The 19,108-nt window shown below is 39.0% G+C and overlaps 2 protein-coding genes across 2 annotated transcripts; both read left to right on the forward strand.

The window, feature by feature from the left end:
• Window positions 1-6,977: 6,977 nt before the first annotated feature.
• On the forward strand, window positions 6,978-11,887 carry cplx3a (complexin 3a). The gene is made up of 3 exons (XM_017689719.2): window positions 6,978-7,333; window positions 9,889-9,976; window positions 11,216-11,887. The coding sequence occupies exons 1-3, from the start codon at window positions 7,176-7,178 to the stop codon at window positions 11,438-11,440; spliced, it is 471 nt and encodes a 156-aa protein (XP_017545208.1). The 5' UTR covers window positions 6,978-7,175; the 3' UTR covers window positions 11,441-11,887.
• Window positions 11,888-11,938: 51 nt separating this feature from the next.
• Window positions 11,939-17,041, forward strand: adal (adenosine deaminase-like). The gene is made up of 10 exons (XM_017689714.1): window positions 11,939-12,089; window positions 14,143-14,273; window positions 14,541-14,601; window positions 14,678-14,765; window positions 14,853-14,934; window positions 15,056-15,182; window positions 15,882-15,962; window positions 16,067-16,205; window positions 16,351-16,451; window positions 16,542-17,041. Exons 1-10 carry the CDS (start codon window positions 12,036-12,038, stop codon window positions 16,731-16,733), a joined length of 1,056 nt encoding a protein of 351 aa, XP_017545203.1. The 5' UTR covers window positions 11,939-12,035; the 3' UTR covers window positions 16,734-17,041.
• The last annotated feature ends 2,067 nt before the right edge of the window (window positions 17,042-19,108 follow it).

Consider the following 19,108-nt stretch of genomic DNA (forward strand, 5'->3'; position numbering starts at 1 on the left):
GAGATCTGAGTACGGACATAGTGTAGTGGAATACTAATAATGAGATTTTGTAGCTACATACTGAAATATGTGAAAGGAACACTGCGTTCCTTTTCTCTCTGTCTGCCACATCTGTAGCATAGTGAGGATTGACACTGATGATAATGTTGACTTATTTCCCAATAAAGAACAGAAGATCTATTAATGTAATACAGACTTATGCTAGAAGGCAGTGAGCAGGTGCATTTGAACTTGAACATGTTTTGAGTCAAGATCTTTTTTTAAGTATAGGGAAAGTATGTCAAAATTATTATTATAATTATTATTATTAATAGTAGTAGTAGTAATAATAATAGTGCTAAACTGAATGAACAACAAAACATCGTCAGAAACACACATCTGGATCTGTGATCGGTCAGGATGTGTATAGCACACAAAACAACTGTGAGACAGGCACATCTGCACTTTGCCAAGTCACAGTCAAGGCACAGGCCAAATTAAATCATGATTTAAAAATCTCACTACAGACACTTGTAATGCATGTTTATGTGCCCTCAAGTGAACAATCCTTAGTGAAATGAAACATTTTACGAAAGGACTGAGCTAATTGTGTTTTGATGCAGAAGGTTGTTGGGCTTTGTTTCAGCCAGAAGCGCTGTGAACATGTGTGGGTGTGTTAAGACTTTTACACTATTATAAATAATAATAGTTGCCAAAAAGGGTTCTATGCATGATGCTATAGAAGAACCACGATACATTATGGAGTCATTTTATAAATGAGACGTGCAAGTGTGTAGAACCTTTTCTCTTGAAGTTGAAAGACTCAACATAATGTAAAGGTTCTAGGAAGAACACAATTTGGTATAGAACAGTTAGTAAAGATTCTACACTTCTACTCAGCTTCTACTCAAAGTCGCACCTTAATTTTCAGGAGTGTTAATATAATATGTAGTAAGGCCTGTTATAATAATAACAACAACAATAATAATAATAATAATTATTATTATTATTACTTACAAAAGTGGTGTAAAAATGTGCTGCTTAGCAAAACACACACACACACACAATTTCTGTGTTGCTTATCCTCCTTGGTCATGGGGCTGCTGGAGCTTATCCCAGTAAACATAACAAAACAGCCTGATTAATCTGATTAATCATAAGCTACAAAGTGAGGCTGGAAAATGATCAAGTAAAAAAAATAAATAATAAGGCTTTTTTTGGTACATGAACAGACAGCACGGTGGGTAGCACTGTCGTCTCACAGCAAGGAGGACCTGGGTTCGAGTCCCTGGCCGGGCAACCACAGTCCTCTCTGTGTGGAGTTTACATGTTCTCCCTGTGTCTGCGTGGGTTTCCTCCCACAGTCCAAAGACATGCAGATAGGCCGTGTGGACATGCTAAATTGCCCCTAGATATGAGTGTGTGAGTGAATGTACATGTCTGTCTGCCCTATGATGGACTGATGACCCGTCCAGGGTGTATCCTGCCTGTAGCCCAACGACGGCTGGGATAGGCTCCAGCACCCCCTGACCCAGAAGATGTGTGTGTGGTACATTAACCAATATAGACACCGTAACTGGATATCAGAGGAAAACAAAAAATATAGGATATGGGTTCTTTAACAACGGTTGTTTATGAGTCGATGCATTTTATTTATTAGCCAAATTTATCCCTTACAAATTGATAACTTATTGTATGTTAGCTTTCCATGCTGTGCGGATACTAAAAGCCACCTCTTTTCCAGGCTGACTTTAAAAATAAGGGCATCCTGAGTGAAAAGAAGAGAAATACAAATGACATCAATGATAATGTAGTCAGCAACATACCTCTGAATAAAGCAGCTGATATCATCTGAAAGAGCCATAAAGGAGACGAATGCTCAAAACTAACACAAATACAAACTAGAATAAATCACTGATGGGACAGACTCTCCGGAGCAGAGCGGTGACTCACGGCTTTTTCAAAGCAGATTCATCATCAACAATATCACCCCGAAAGAGGACACGTGCACATGCATAGTGGAACAAACTATAATTCATGTTCATATCTTTCACATTCATGTCTTGTCAAAACATTAGGTTCAGTGTAGAGCCCAAAGCTGGAGAGATAGAGAACAAGAAGTCAACGACACTGAATGTAGTACTCCTGCACAGCCTTTAGTGTCACAGTGTTGAAGTGCACATTTAAAACAGACAAACAAGCCCAAAACTGAAATCAAAGAAAAGAAATGCATAATTTAGTAGAATTAATACAGTCAAGGTTTTGCAGTCTTGACAAGAGACTAAATATGCCTTATGGGCAGAATGAAGGCCCTCTCATTATCTCCATCATTAAAAACAAGCAAGACCCTTGAGGTCTATTCACAACCTCACACACAGGCCTTCTTTAAGAAAAAAAGAATAACAAGAGGCAAGACTGGACAAACAGCCGACCAATAATATCAATAAGTAAATATTGATCACAGGAATGCATCACGCTTTTGTGATGCCTCTGGGTACAAGCATGTTCGAAGGTCCTGAAGTCATACTAAAAATGAATAAAAACAAGATCTGACAGTGAGGCTGAGAAGCTGTGTATATATGCGCACTTTGAGCAATGCAAATTTGTTTCATTTTTATAATGAAAATAAACAAGTAGTCTTATTAATGTAACAGTCTGTGCTTTGTGCGTCTAATGTCAAACTTGAATCATGTACTTCGCTCTTTTTTAATGTCTGACTGAGTTACAATGTAAAAACAAAAACACGGCAGGGCGCTAACACCACCATCACACATCATATAAAACATCGCATTTAAATAGCAATAGTCATTTCTCTAAACACAGAGTCAATAGAAATATTATTATATTCTAATAAATAGTAATATGAGATCTGAGCAGACAACATTATTCATTTACAGTACCATGAAAAAGTCAGAGATCACCTTCATTTATTTCATTTTCCACTCTAAACAGCTGTTGATTACAATGTACTTATTTTTTCAGAGCCATAAAAAGGCAGGAAATTACATGTAAGTCCCAACAACTAAATATAATACACATTTTTCTGTATGTAGTGTGTCCGCCTTTACCTTCATCGTAGCTTCCTTTCTTTTCAGTAGACACAACTCCAAAGTTCCGTCTTAGCAGTTGGTTGCACTTTCTCTTCTCACAATCCAAATAATGCCAAACACATTTCACGATGTTGAGGTCTGGACTCTCAGTAAGGACGTTGTCTCAGGAAGAGCTTCTTCACTGCTACACATCCTCTCAGACCCATAGTGTTGAGCTGTCTTCTCACAGAGGAAGGATGGACCGAAACACATGTGGATTTATCAGATCTGAAGCAAGAGTGGAGCTCGATTTTCTGCTCTCTGTCTGCCTCGGGCTCTATGATCTGAGGCCGCTGGTAGAGAGAGGCCCCTGAGTACTGGCCTCACTGGCCTGGTCAATTATATGTTCCTGTACATACTATAGAAATGACCCTATGCGGTCAGAGCTGTTATGTAATGAAATGAACCCATGCACACCAGAGCCGTCTCCCTGCTGCTCACTTTAGTAGTGGCAGAAGTGGCAGGAGAAAGCAGTGCAGCATGGGTAACGCTCAGTAACTCACACTTACTCATCAGAATGTCCGCAGCAGAATGCTTATGGTTAGTGAATTCAGAAGGAAATCTTTTAAAACAGGTTTTAATGTATATACATTTGAGATATGATTAATCAGTTGCTGTTCCACCTCATTCAAGCATCTTAGACAGCATAACGGTTCATTAATAACCCAGGGGTTTCCAGGGCGCTCCATGGTGGCCACAGGGCCCTAAGCAACTGCCTTTGTCGCTTATTAGGTAGAGTCGGCTTTCTGAGGAGTGGGTAACTGCAGGTAAGTAACATTTTTATGCTACAATTGTTTGGTGAATTAATCAAAATACTATTAAATACTATTAAAAATTAAAATATTATTTCTGCTTTAACTAATTGATGGCACTGTGTTTATGCAGTTCTATGCCTTGAAGAGGACATGACGCTTGTGCATTATCTTAGTTTAGAAGCTCCCACTTCATTACAAAAAAGAAATAACAAAGCATCCTTTTAAAACATTATTTCAACATTTTTTTCTTCAGAAATTTAATGTAATCACTGTAAAAGCTACAGCTACATCATTAAATTAACATTTACAGAAGTTAAGCAGAATTGCACATATTTGTCCAAGTTTCTGTATAATTACATCATTAAGATGTAAACAAAATCATTCAGAGTGGTTTAATGCAAATCACAAATGACACCACAAAAACAGTAACTTCAACAGTGTTTACATACAACATCAAACTCTGTTGCTTCATTTGGTTTTCCATGATATGGGCCCTTCAACATGTATTAAAATGCAGCAAAAGCAGCAAATTTTTGAGAAAGTGTAGTTCTGTGGTGACCACTGTAAGATATCTGAATCAGTGGGTTTCAGTACACCATTTTACATCAGACCTCTTTGTTTACCTGTTTACATGCACTTAATAATCCAATCGTAATCGGATTTCTGCAGTGATCTGATTATTCAAATGGATGTGTAAACAGCATACTCCGATTTCTTAGATCAGAATAAGGTCTAGAAATCTGATTAAGAAATCTGATTTAGCTCAGTAATCTACGATGACGTTTTAGGGCCACTGTTAATACAATAAACATAGTAGACTTCGAGAATTAAGAGTAATATTTAAAGAAAAAAAGGCATTGAATTACGACAGAATCTGCACCCCTCATAGAGGGCATGTAGTTTTACAGACAGTGAGAATGATGACAGGAGTGTGTGGAACTCCGGCGCCAGTGCAACAACCGAGACCCCAGTGCATTATGCCAGCCACCTACAGTTAGCCCACTTTATCCGCGAAATTGTACATTTTTTTTCGTAAAACAGTACAACTTTTTTTCTCAAAATATTATGACTTTATTCTCAAAGTCTACTATTTTTATTAACACTGGCCCTAAAAACACCATCATATTAATCAGATATCTCAGTGCGTGTAAACTCTTACTCTGAGTTCTTTCGGAGTTCAGACTGCGGAACCAGAAATAAGCAAGCAGCGTTGCCTTGAGATGGCAGCAAAACACACCAGAAAAATAGTAGAGAGGAGAGTTACCGCTCTACAATGTATTCCGGTTTTCTCAATCGCTAGAGGGCGCTCCAGAGTGAGACCAAAATGAATGGGTTATGGAGCAAAATCATAGTTTATAAATGCTTAAACATTTTTGATGTAAAAGAATGCAATCATTTCCAGAACACTGAATATCATAAAACCTTTTAACACTGCTGTTTTATTTTTAAGAGCTTTTAAACTCAGGACTTTAAAGTGACCCCTCATGTATGTCGTTGATGTCAGTGAGTGCGAACAGCCAATGAGCTGCTCCGCTCACCAATCCATCATCACGCTCCAGCAGTAAAGCCTGCCTCCTGCCACCCAAAACCCGTTTGCTGTAGAAAAGGGGAAATATGTATGTGAGATTTCTTTGCTGTTTTTAGTGAAATACATCCTTTTACTTTCTAAAATTAAGGAAGTGCTCTGGGCGAGTGATTAGAAACTGTTTTAACTTTTTTTTTTTAGTCGTTGAGCTCCATTCAACCCCATTCAACAAGGTCTCATTCGCGTGCGCTCTCAGTCCCGTTTCTAATATAACGGGGGAAATAGGAAGTGGCCAGGCTCTCATAAACCGGCTCTGGGTTTACCACTCTGTAATATCTTCTGGGTTTCTGAAACGCTAGAGGGCGCTCCTGAGCCAGTCCAAAATGGGTTCAGATGGAGCGCACACACACACACACACACACACACACACACACACACACACACACACACACGCACACACACACACACACATTCCCTCAGGATCGCAGGTTAAGATGGAGAATTTCAACAAAAACATAATATATAAATGCTGAAACATTTTACTGTAAAAAATAATTTCCTGGACACTGAATAGCAGAAACTTTTGAACACCGCTGTTGCATGTCATGTATATTCATGGCGTTTGTGAGTGCGAACAGCCAATTAATGAGCTGCTCTGCTCGCCAACCAATCAGCACTCAGCAGCAGTAACGCCCACCTTCTGCTGCTCAAAGCCCGTTTACTGTAGAACAAGGAAACATATATGTAAGTTTTCTTTGCTTCTTTAGTGAAATACATCCTTTCACTTTCTAAAATTAAAGAAAAGTTCTGGACCAGTGATTAGAAACTATTTTAACTTTTCGTTTTTAGCCGTTTTACTCCATTCAACCTCACTCAATGAGGACTTGCTCGCGGGCGCCCTCTGGTGTTTTGCTGTCTTGTGTTGCTATAACGGCCCAAACAGGAGGGCAGGCTCCTCATAAACCGGTTCTAGCGACGCTGAAACCAACTACAAGCTTAACGAAATAAATGATTTAAAAATATTCTTCATCCTTTGATGTATGTTCATATTTTCAGGTAAAGTGACTGGATGTTTTAAAAAATACCGCGACATGAAATTTGAGATTTACATTACGTTTAATGGCCTGTTGCAAAGCAGAAATCTGATTACTGTCTGACTCGTAGTTTCCCCATCGTCACTTTACACAAGTGCCTGTAAACGCATTGACTGGTTTATTGACCAAATCTGATTTTCTGCAGGTTATTACATTTATATAAACGCACTAAAAAATAATTAGGTAGTTAAAAATGAATTAGAACTAATTAATCAGTTCACTCAGCATACATGCCTTCAGAAAAGCACTCGCTCAATAATACCAGTTAGAGAGTTGTATTCTGAAAAAAATGAACCAATGAGCTGCACATTCTGATCACCGTGTCTGCAAAGGCAGTGACTGAATGCCAAGTGCGAAATGAGCAGCTCAGCGAGCTACACCCACCACTACCCACCTGTTTTCTGACAAGCCCCGCCTTCTGTTTGTATTCGTAAACCACTAGGCAATTCCATCGCGGGGGCGGGGCTTGTCTTAAAACAGGCGAGAAAAAAACACGTACGGGATGCAGCTTCATATAAAGAGAGAGATACAAACATCGAGTGTTCAGCATTTTCCACAGAGCCAGAGCTGAAAGACAGTAAAAAGGGAAGAATGAGCCTTTATTTCTTCAGTTAGTCGACTGACTACAGTGTGGACCTAAACTTTACACTTTGGTTACACTGAAGTGTTGCTGTTTGTAAAGTGTAAAGTCTGAAGTGTAAAGTGTTCTGTCTTGCAGAAGAAAAAGAAGAAAATGGCATTCATGGTGAAGCACATGATAGGGGGGCAGCTGAAGGATCTCACCGGGGGTCTTGGGGAGGAAAAGGCTGAAGGTGAGAAGTCCGAGGCTGCAGCCAAGGGGATGACACAGGAGGAGTTTGAGCAGTACCAACAGCAGCTGGCGGAGGAGAAGTAAGTGTAGCTCCTGTGACTCCAGGTCTCTGACTGAAGAGCCCAGGCAACTGTCAGCTCTAACTTTCAGATGTAGCAGAATACATTTTTGTTCTCCATAGTTTCAATGAAATATTGATCTTACCAAAAGCAGATCCTCCCACTTCTTATATCTTTTTTGGACAGTTAACACTGGAAAGTCTAATCCCATCACACTGAGCTTGCGAGAGTGGAATAGAGCTCCCTGCCATGCTCCCTGTTATCAAGGTTAGACCTTCTATGGTCAGCTTTTACAGTAAATGACCTGGCTCTTCTGTGCATACAGCCAAACCTTAAAAACATTTTCTGTGTGTGTTTTGTCTGATGGAGTGGTCATATCATGCTCAACGGACCCTGTCAAGGATGCAGAAAAGAACAAATGAGTAAAATTAAATATGAACAAAATTTTCTAGCTTTTGAATTGAACTCCTCTAAGGACTTCAGTCATGTCGCTGCCTCATCATCATGTCATTTAATGTGATAGATTGCTGTGATGGGGTGGTAAGCAAAAAAGAATGAAATGCTTCTTAATGTTTTTATAGTACATTGATGTATGTTTGGATTATGTGGAAAAGATGTCATGTGAGTTTTGCAAAGATTTGATGTTAAAATGACATTATTTAGCAATATTTAAGGTGGAAATTCAATGTCTGTCAATATGGACATGGTCCTGAATGTTTAGTTGCTTTTCATTTTTTTGTATTTGATTTCTTTGTAAATTTACTGGCAGCATCTTTGATGCTTTGTGGTCACACTTAGGACTTTTGAGGTTTATCATATTATTTTAGACCAAAAGAATCTCTGGAGAAAAACGGAGTCTAATAAAGTTCCTCTGCTGATGAATGCTGGATGCTTAAGAGGTTCCACTGTGATTCTGTTTAACAACTTTTTTTTACTTCTCCTCAAGTTGTTTTTTGGAAAGGCGCTTATACTTGTTTTACTATTACACCACAAAGGACCGGTACTTTTACTTGGTGATGGGTCTAGGTTACTCTGCCCACCCTTTATCAACGGCACCTTTTCATGCAAATTGTTCATTTTACTGCCTAACAGTGCCCAGTCTGGGAGCAGCACATGCATTAGGGGTTAGGCATCTGCATACAGCAGTAGGCTGGCCATAGGAAACCAGGAGTACTCGTTTAGTCCGATGACCTTCTGGTCGATGATCATCTCTCCTACTGTTAGGTTTTTAGAGGCTTTAAAATCAACAGTATATCTATACATTTATATCAGTGTTTCCAGCCCTGTTCTTGGACGATCCCTGTCCTGAATTTCAGTACTTTTCCTGCTCAAGCAATCTCACTTCAATTCAGGATGGGCTTGTTAAAGGGGGATTCTAGTGATATTTATAACACATAGTTTAGCTGTTTAGATGTAAAAAAAAGTCATCCAGAATGGTTAGATGTGAAATGGATTTTTATGGAGAAACTCAGACTCAGATTTTCTTACAGAGGTGCTGACTGGAACCTAGATTCCCCATATCTACAACACAAGTATAACCATTTAATTTACTATCCAAAATCACCAGTGAACCTACACATCTTCTGAGTTTTTATTTGTTGATAATGTAAAATAGTGGTGAATATAAACCAAAAAAGGGTTTTAGGTGTTACATTTTTCTTTATAACACCCTGTACTTCTCTTTGATTTTAGTGCCAAAACCTGTTCTCAGAATGATCATGTGGTTATGACACTATCTCAGTCATTAGACAATGTATTTGGGACCATTAGATGTAAGAACTTTCTGTGAGGGAGCTTTTAGAGGCATTGAACTTTTCAGTTGTCTGGTTCCTATCGCCACCAACTCTGACTTGGGATGTTTCTCACACACAGAACAGAGCATTCAAACAGCTGTGAATGGCTTTGTTTACATCTTAATAATTTAATCAAGCAGAAATTGTGAAAAATAGATGGAATTCCCCTTTAATTAGCTGATTAGTCGGGTCACGTGTGGTAGTACAGGAAAAACACTGAAAGGAAAGAAAGAATATAGAGCGACGGATGCAGACAGCTGGATCTTCAAGTGAAAATCTTCTTCACGGAGTTTTGGAGCCTGGTGTTTATTTTCTGCTACCCAGCAATATAAAAATAGCATCAGCACCCTTTCTCATGTGTAATGGGAGGAGAGATCCGGAACATTGGTTTTTATTTACAGTCCGCTGTACCTTCGATCAATACTGTATGTCACAGTGCCCTCTAGGTCCATGTTTGCCTGGCCCAGACTTTACGTCTGTGACTTCTCCCCAGAAATGCATAAACAGCCCTTTCTTTCTTTCATCTGCATCATTTGGAATCATATTACACTCCTATGTATTGCCTTTGATATAAATTGTGCACAGACTGCTATCTTGATCTCTATATTAAATGACGGATGCAAGAATACGTTAGGCTGAAGATGCTAAAAATTAGAGCAGCCATAGCGATTTGTTTTGTCTTTTGCTTTTGTTTTCTCAACACAAACAACATTCAGCTCTTGTTACTTCTACAAAACATCTCTGTGTATTTGTGCCATTCTGATTTTTGTGCTGTTCACTCAGGTTGGAGCGAGATGCCAGCTTTGCTCAGAAGAAAGCAGAGAGGGCCACAGTCAGGAGCCACTTCAGAGAGAAGTACAGACTGCCAAAGGTCTGTAGCATCACAGATCCCACCACATACCACAACAGATCTCTGCAAAGGCAAAGAACAAGAACTTCAACAACAGATAAACTGAGAAAAGCAGGCTTCAGAGTTCTGTTTGCCGTCCTGCTTCAAACTTCAGCCAAACTGCGGTTATTACTGCTGTTTTCACACCATGTTCTCATTAAAGGGCCAATGTCCTTCTTTTTTTGTTATATCATATTCCACCCTGAAGTCCTTATATGATATTTACGTACAAAAAACAGTCCTGATTCCTTTCTATGTGTCCATTTTCTACCTCTCCTTATACCTTTGAATAAGAGCTGTTTTTGGTTGTTTACCTTTAAGACATATGTGCAAATGACTTCTGTTCAGATTGGCTGCTCTGACTTGCGCCTTGTTCAAAAAGGCAGGGCTAAACCGTTGTAGGCTGAGGGTACTGGTATAAGTAAAAGTGATGGTTTTTGTGATGTCACAAAAACAAAAAAAATCAAAACAGACTCCCCAGAAATTCACTAATAAAGTCTGTGTGGTTTTATGTATTAAAAACAGTCATAACTCATTTTATGTGATTTTCCAAGCTCTCTTTATTCTTAAACAGGATGTTTTTGTTACTGTGCCGTTAAGAATTTACAACTGTTTGCACACTGTGAAATTAGACCCCGGAGCAGTTTGCAGCCTTATCCACAGCACTCAGGGAGCAATTGGGGGTTAGGTGCCTTGCTCAAGGGCACTTCAGTCATGAACTGTCAGCCAAGGGGATCAAACCAGCAACTTTCTGGTCACAGGGCCTCTCTTCTGATTGGCTGATGTGTACTGTAGCTCATTCAAAAGCAGCAAAGGCTGAAACTCTCAATATAACTTTGGCGTAAATGGGCAGGGCTAAACATCTGTAGGCCAAGTGGGCAGAAAAAAAATGTGTTGGTTTTTGTGACATCACAAAAACAAAGAATTCAAATAGGGATGTTGCTTTATTATTATTGTACAGCTTGGACTGTATAGACATGAGATTGAATGATATTTGCTGAAACCTGAAGAATATTTACATAAGTACAGCAGCTTTTGTTTAAAAAAAAAAAACAAATTCAGTTTTCCATGATTTGGACCCTTTAAAATTGAGTACATATGAACCAGTAACTTTTATCCTAAGATAAAGGCAATTTTCAAAAATCCTGATTCAAGCCAGAATTCAGTTTGGATCAAAACCTCTGCTGTCCTTCGCCCACCTGCCTGTTTTTCTCCCTTTAGAGTGAGCTGGATGATACGCAGATCCAGGCTGCCAATAAGGATGTGGAGCTGCCCACTGAGCTGGCAAAGATGATCGCTGAAGACAACCAGGAGGAAGAGCAGAAACAGTCCGTCCTTGGTCAACTGGCCAACATCCAGAATGTTGATGTGGACCAGCTGAAGGACAAAGCACAGGCCACCCTTGAAGACCTCAAACAGTCAGCTGAAAAGTGTGAAGTCATGTGATTTAGATCCATAAACACAAGCCTCAGGGTGAGAGAGCTGATCCAGGATCGGATTTTTCTCATAGTTCTCTTGGTCATAACAATTAAACATAAACAGATACAGAAACAGCACATTCCAAATAAACACAAATAAATTCAGTGAAACAATGTTCATGTTGTATCATCTGACAGTAAAGCACATATTCCCCTAAAAGGAAAAAGTCATAATAACTTCATAAGCGTTTTCTTCCTTAATGCACTTGTAATAACCTGCTCTTTATTGTGCTTGTTTTGTGTCCTCCAACAGTCTATACATAAACATGTTAAAAGAGTTCCACCTTCTGTTTTTTTGTATAATATGTATATGAATTATATATGTATATTCTTTATGTCATTTATTATGTCATTTGTTATGCTTCTTTGTTCTTTGTAATATCAGTTTAGTAAGCTAACTGCTGAAAGAAGAAAGTGCAAATAAAAGGGAACTAAGTACAAAAGGTTAAAGGAAAGTGGGAATCATTTCAGCGTCGGAACCTCGTAGCGGCTAAAAAGGGATCTGTTTACAAAGTTGAGTTTAGCTAAATTTATCCAAAAAAATATTGTCTGTGATAAAATAAATGACTGAGATGGACAGAGAAGCTGACCTCTTCTATAGGCAGCTGCCTAAAGTGGTAAGTGGGCGAGAGGTCATGAATGTGAGGCTGGACGGGAGGTTTGTGTTGATATTTCTGACTAACTGGCGAATAACGAGCGAAACGTTTGGGTTTTAAGTTTTAATTCTTTTATTGAAGAAATTCGTTTTTTAGCGAACAGACAAACTGCACATTCAGCTCAGTGCTGCATAAATCAGCTGACCACACATACAGGCCACTTTTTTTGCTGTGTTAGAGCAGAAAAATGGACTGGTGTTTTCGGTCCTACTGAGCATGCGCATATCATTGGACTAGTGTAGTAGCTTTAGTGTGTCAAATGTTCTGTTGTTTTTACTGTTAATTCACTACAAACCCAGCTTAGTATCATTGCCTACCCCCTGGTAAGGCTATCAAAACATTCGACCTGTTTAAATGCTTTTAGCATTTCCTGATACGGTGATTTAGGCTGTCAAAGCATCCTACTTACCTGTTTTATTTACGGGTCTACCCATAAATGTGTGCTCGGAGGTCCTGAAGACTAAAGACAGGTGGAGGACAGTGTAATATAAACCATCTGACCAGTGGTGGACAGTAACTAAGTAATTGTAATTCGTTACTGTACTTAATTAGTTTTTTCATATATCTGTACTTTATTTAAGTTTTTCCATTTTGGGTGACTTTTTACTTTCACTCCACTACATTTCAAAGCCAAATATCTGACTTTTTACCCCACTACATTTTGAGAAATCTGTTGTTCCTTTTGGTTTCTGTGTGTATAAAAATGTAACATGTCAAAACAAAAGAAGTGCAAAGCCAGAACACCAATCAGGGCACAGCGGTCACTTTGTTATGAGCTTGTTTTGACCTGTTGGTCATACTAACCCAGTGCAGCACACGGTTCAATGTCAGTGCAGCAGCATAAAAATACATATGTCTACATAAATGATGAAATTAACCCAACTTTGTGTAAATACACCACAAAATAGAAATATGTAAACATATGCAGTCGTGACTGGCATGTTTCTTTTATTCTGAATTCATACAAACACTTTCATTTTATAGTAAATTAGTTTCGGTTAGTTTATGTTTATGAGCAGAGACCTACAGATCAATACAGTAAAGGAAAACTTATTTGTGATCCTGAGTTTAAAGCCAGTTTTTATTCAACTTGTAACTAATTTACAAAGTAATCTTAAACTGAAACTTTGCTTGTTTGTAAAAAGTGATGTCAGAGCCACTCGGTTCTCCCTGATGGAAACTGTTTACCTTCAGTGTTTTGTGTCTCACAGTCACATCATTTTAATAGCAATCAGTGTCAGACTAATTAATGACGTTCTATTAAAAGACTGGTTTACCAAGAGAGACACTGGAGGATTTTCACCTGAAATGAGTTCATGAAGCGAGTCTTGTTACAAAAATGATAACAGGACATTAAAGTCATAATTAATCTTTTAGTACCTTTACTTTCGATATTTAAGTACATTTTAAGCCAAATACTTTTGTACTTCTACTCAAGTTGAGGTCTAGAGAGTAAGGACTTCTACTTTTACTGGAGTAATATTTTACCTTGGGTATCTCTACTTTAACTCAAGTACATGATTTGTGTACTTCGTCCATCACTGCATCTGACAGACTCTGTTCGGCTGCTAACAGCATACTTTCAACAGGACTGCTGTCATTTATCATTACAAAACAGTATTTTTCAGTTTGCAATGGAAACAATGAAGAAATACTATCAGAAACCAGGAGCTCCTCCTTCAGATACATTTGACATTCAGAGGCTTTAATTTCTGCATTCTGATGTCTTTTTATGTATGAAACTGACCAAATCATAAGGCATCAACCAGTGCATGTTATATGAAACACATCATCCTCTTTGTTGTTTATTATTATTATTATTATTAGTAGTAGTAGTAGTAGTAGTAGAATAAATATGTATTAATCGCATATTATTAGTACATGTTAATATTATTACTTTTTAAATCTGTAACAAAATATAAAATCAGCCTTAACTTTCAAATGATGCAGTGAGGTGTATATGTATATAAAGATCTTGAGGAAAAAAATGTTAGGATTCTTGTTTTGGCTACAGGAGCTTCATGCACATCTCAACGGCTCTGTCAGCTTTGAAACGATGGAGAAGCTCATTGCCCGCAAACCACATCTCAACATCAAGCACAGCATGACGGCCATACGCAACGGACAGCACCGCACACTGGATGAGTGCGTACTTACAGCCTTACACCACAGCACGCAGCTATGAGTACAAGCACTGGATTCTTTCCTAAACAGACTTAAATAATCTATATAAGTAAGATATGGCACAAAAACTAGACACTGGAAACGTGAATTTGGCAAAAACATCAAAGATAACTCTGGAAACTGGGGCTAAGTTTCTAAGGAAATATTATGGAGTTTTTTACAGTAAGTAGTCAAGAGTGACACACATAGTCAAGAGTGACACACGTATTGTTGGTTGTCTTTTTTCAGATGTTTCCAGGTTTTCAAAGTAATCCATCAGCTTGTGGATTCAGAAGAGGATATCCTAATGGTAAACCACTGTCTGCTGTAACTTTCACAGTCAAACCCTGATGGAGGAGTTTATAAGGGGTCTTCTATTCCAACAGGTTGCTAAAGCAGTTATTCAGGAATTTGCTGCAGATGGGGTGAAATATTTGGAACTACGCAGCACCCCACGTGAAGAAACCAAAACAGGTAGCGTAGTTGGTGATGTCTAAATGTGGTAGAAGGACACTTGATTCATGTTCTTTTATTTGTAATTAGCCTCCTTTTTTCATCAAGGTTTGTCGAAGAGAAGATACATTGAATCCGCCATTGAAGCTATCCGTCAGTGTAAGCAGGAAGACGTAGACATAGAAGTCAGGTTAGCAACTCGTTCCAGACCAGTCGAGATGCTCTGGCATCTCACTGTTCAGTCACATATAAATTACTTTCAGTCTCTCTTTTTTTCATGATAACTTTTCAAGATAATTTCTATTAAACAGGTTTCTCGTCGCTATAGACCGCAGAAATGGCCCTGAAGTAGCTATGGAGACTGTGAAGCTAGCTGAGGACTTCATGTTGTCCAGTGATGGTCTGATTGTAGGACTGGATCTGAGTGGTGATCCTACGGTCAGTTGAACTTTCCTGATTGGAGTTCCACAAACTAGATATGTCTGTGAATTGTACCAGGCTACAAGCACCACAGATTTTGGTTGATATAATACACAAATAGATTTACTGTACTGTGAAAAAGTTAGATACCACCCTTTACGAAGTCATTTGTTTTATTTAAGAGACTATATATAACGTAAGCTACTGGGAAGGAGAAAATTAACACTGTAAGTTTGAAAGGATATGTAACTGTCAAGAAGCTGCTACTGAAAAAAGAAAACAGAAAAAAGATCATCTGCACCAAAACAAAACTTTCAGAGCTCAGATCTAAGCATCATTAAATGTGGCTGGGGTTACTTGGATTTTGAGATGCAGGAATACAATGCAGTGTCTAAAAACTTTAGAGCTGTGGAAAAATATCTCTGCAGATTTCTAAAAAAGTAGGCACAAGTGTTCTGAAAAGAATGGAAACTGTACTAAAGACCAATGACAGATGCACTAAATACTGAAACTTTGTTTTCTGCTTTTTTTTCATGATGCTGAAAAATGAATAGCTTGTGGCTGTTTTGCCTAGAATTTAAACAAATTAAAGATGGACCTGCAATAAAGAGGGATCTGTCAGTCTGGTTTCACCAGTCCTTAAATATTTAGTCAGCTGTTAGTGTTTGCAGTAGTGTTTTTTGGCTTCTAAAAATGTTTTATTTTGGTCTTTAAAAGGTGGGTCATGGAAAGGACTTGCTTCCTGCTCTCCAGAGAGCTAAGAACTGTGGGCTTAAGTTGGCATTGCATTTGTCAGAGGTTTGACTTTTTATATCAAAACCCTTTACTAGTGTTAAATACTTCATGTATTTGTCTTTTCTTGTAGAGGTCAGGTATATTGCAATGTGTCTGTGTTGTTTTAGATTCCTTCGCAGAAGGAGGAATCTGAGTTGCTCCTGGATTTGCCTCCTGATAGAATCGGTCATGGGACATTTTTACACCCTGAAGTTGGGGGTTCAGACAGTCTTGTTGATAAAGTTTGCAAGCAAAACATTCCTATAGGTAAGAAATAATGACGATAATGCCTTCAATCATTGTAGGAACATTATTTATTTAGCTTTCCAAGTTAAAGTATATGTGACATTCTGTGCATTTGTAATTGAAGACCTTTGATTTCCCATTTTTCCTTTACAATCTTCCCTTACAGAGCTGTGCTTGACCTCTAATGTAAAGGGTCAGACTGTACCTTCATATGACAAGCATCACTTCCAGTACTGGTATGAACGCGGCCACCCTTGTGTGCTTTGTGTAAGTGTGGCTTTTCTTTTATGGGAAATCTGGCCGTTCTACTGCTGCCAGATCTATAATAAACAATTCACATTCATCTTTCTTTTCCAGACGGATGATAAGGGAGTATTCTGCACAGATCTCTCTCAGGAATATCAGCTGGCTGCTTCTACGTTCGGCCTCAGTCAGGAGGCCGTATGGCATCTTTCTCAGCAGGCCATCCAGTGCAGCTTCGCTCCAGAGGCTGTAAAGCAGCAGCTGGAGCAGAAGTGGGCCGAGCTGAGGCCTCGTGTCTTAAACTGATACTCCTATCTAGCCAGTATTTTAAACAGACATCTCCCTGCGGACTTGCTTTGACAATACCTCAGTTTGCACTGCACGTAGGATGCTCTTTTGATTGTCCTACAGAAGGCAGACAGTGCAGGAGATGCTTATTAAATGACTTCTCTGTATAGACAGTGTGGGCACTGTGTAGACATGGTTTTTATAACATTCTACATTAAATTATACTTGGGCAGCACGTCTCGATCTACCTCATTCTTTTAGGAACTAATCTGTGATTGCACATGTAACATTTCACCTTTTCTCAATAAACAACACTGTTCTTAATATACAGTAAGTGTGTGCATTGTTGCCATTCCTATTTATGGGACAAATACAGTTTCTTCCAGCAGATGGCAGTAGTGGGACATAAATATTTCTGTTAGGACTTCAAAACTATACAAACTGCTGACATTTAACTGCTTCTGAGCCACTGTTTCAGTTAAATATCCCATGTACCAAAACAACATTTGGAAGAGCCTGCAACATGGAGCCTCCCTGCAGGACCGTTATTGTACACTAATAGGTTTCCCTCATCAATAAACTCCTAATAGCCAGTGGGTTGCAAACACAAAAATGCTTGGAGTGGTCAAAATATGTCTCAGTGGAGCACGAAATGACCTGAGGATTTTTGAATGGCTGCAGGAAGATTTTGGTGAGAGGGAGATGCCCCCTTTTGCCCCTGTGGCCTGTGCTGGTGGAACCCATAGGCACTCCATGGACTGATTTACTGTTACACTGAACAGTCTGTCAAATACACTAACATAATCACTCACAGCTGAAGACTCACTAGAGAAGTCTATATAATACAATAACAGAAATATTCTGGGAAGTTGGTGTTGGCATGTGCTTTCATGTTTTCAGATGTCTCTATTTGGCATCTAAACTATTGATTTTTTACCCCTCACAGTTTTTTTTCTTCTTCTAGCTGGAGGCAGAATAGATCCCAATGCACAGCTCTCTCTAGTCACTGCCGCCCTGTCTGCTTGTTTAGAGACTCTGTGGACCACCCATCGTTGGCTTGTCTGCCATTCTCTTTTATCACCGCAGTCTGTCCAGGGCTTGAAAGGGGTAGTTCTGGGGTCAACCCGTTAAAAGGGAAGTCCCGTAATCCCATGACTGATTAGGAAAGCCATGATTATGATCTGTACTCAAGAGCAGCTCTATAAAAATAGTCATAATAAAGCCTGTTAGCCATTTTTAAGACCCTGCTGATTACTGAATGGTGCTATTTGTTCATGGTCCAACTGCAGTGATCTGACAAGCTGCAGATGGTGGGTTTAGATTGTGTGTTCTATACACGTTCCTCAGTCTGTGAGTACCACCGATACTCTTCAGCACCACAGACATGCCCATTTGCAGTGTTTCCCTCTGTCCTAGCAGGGCTGTAGCAGAGAACGTTTAGCAAAGTCTATCATATTTGTCAAACGCTAGAGGGCGTTCCCGAGTCACTCCAAAATTCATGGGTGCTTATGCCATATTTTTGTCCAAATTCATAGTTTGTAAATGCCTAAAATTGTTATATAAAGAATTCTACTGTACAAACCTGTTTAGATAAGGTTTAAAATGAAATGCATGCTTTATATGTTCATATTTATATTAATTCCCACAAAATTTCCCACATTCACTGACATTCATTGAGGACTCTCAGTGTAGTCTGATCCACTCAGACCAGCACAACACACACTAACACACCACCACGTCAGTGTTACTGCAGTGCTGAGAATGATCCATCACCCAAATAGTACCTGCTCTGTGGGAGTCCTTATCACTAAAGATAAGTAATCTCAAATAGACTTGCTTATGTAGTTTCTGATACTGTATGATGTTCTGTTATCTATAAAAAATGCAACACAGCGAAAAACTGCAAGTAGCAGAGACATTAGACTGAACGTTTCTTCATATTTGTTAGCTTCATTAGTAACTCCAGTGCAAAACAAAGACACCAAAAATCTTTTCTGATTGGTTATATTTAGACTAAGAGGAAAATTTGACAAGCTTAAATTCAAGATTTGAGATTTTTGCCCAACAATCCTTTTAAATATCGGCAAAGTGCAGCTGTTCATCTGTCAGTGTTCTCTATACTGGCTGCTGTCACAGAGTCTTCCCTCAGTCAGCTGTAATGAGCTGTGAAGACAGAGAAGAAACACCACTATATGCTGCCTAAGAGAACATTTCTACCATCCATTTAAGTCCCACATTGTAACATGCACAGAAGTGACCAAAGCTGGGTCTCTGAGCCTGTCAGAGGGTCAATTACAATAGCGGTGGTGTGTCCTACCGGCCTTATTGTCCATGCTTACAAAGTGGAAAACATCTGACAGGCTTTTAATTAAAGCAAGACACATGACTCCAAA

Source organism: Pygocentrus nattereri, chromosome 8, assembly GCF_015220715.1.
Source record: "Pygocentrus nattereri isolate fPygNat1 chromosome 8, fPygNat1.pri, whole genome shotgun sequence".
Taxonomy (NCBI): Eukaryota; Metazoa; Chordata; class Actinopteri; order Characiformes; family Serrasalmidae; genus Pygocentrus; species Pygocentrus nattereri.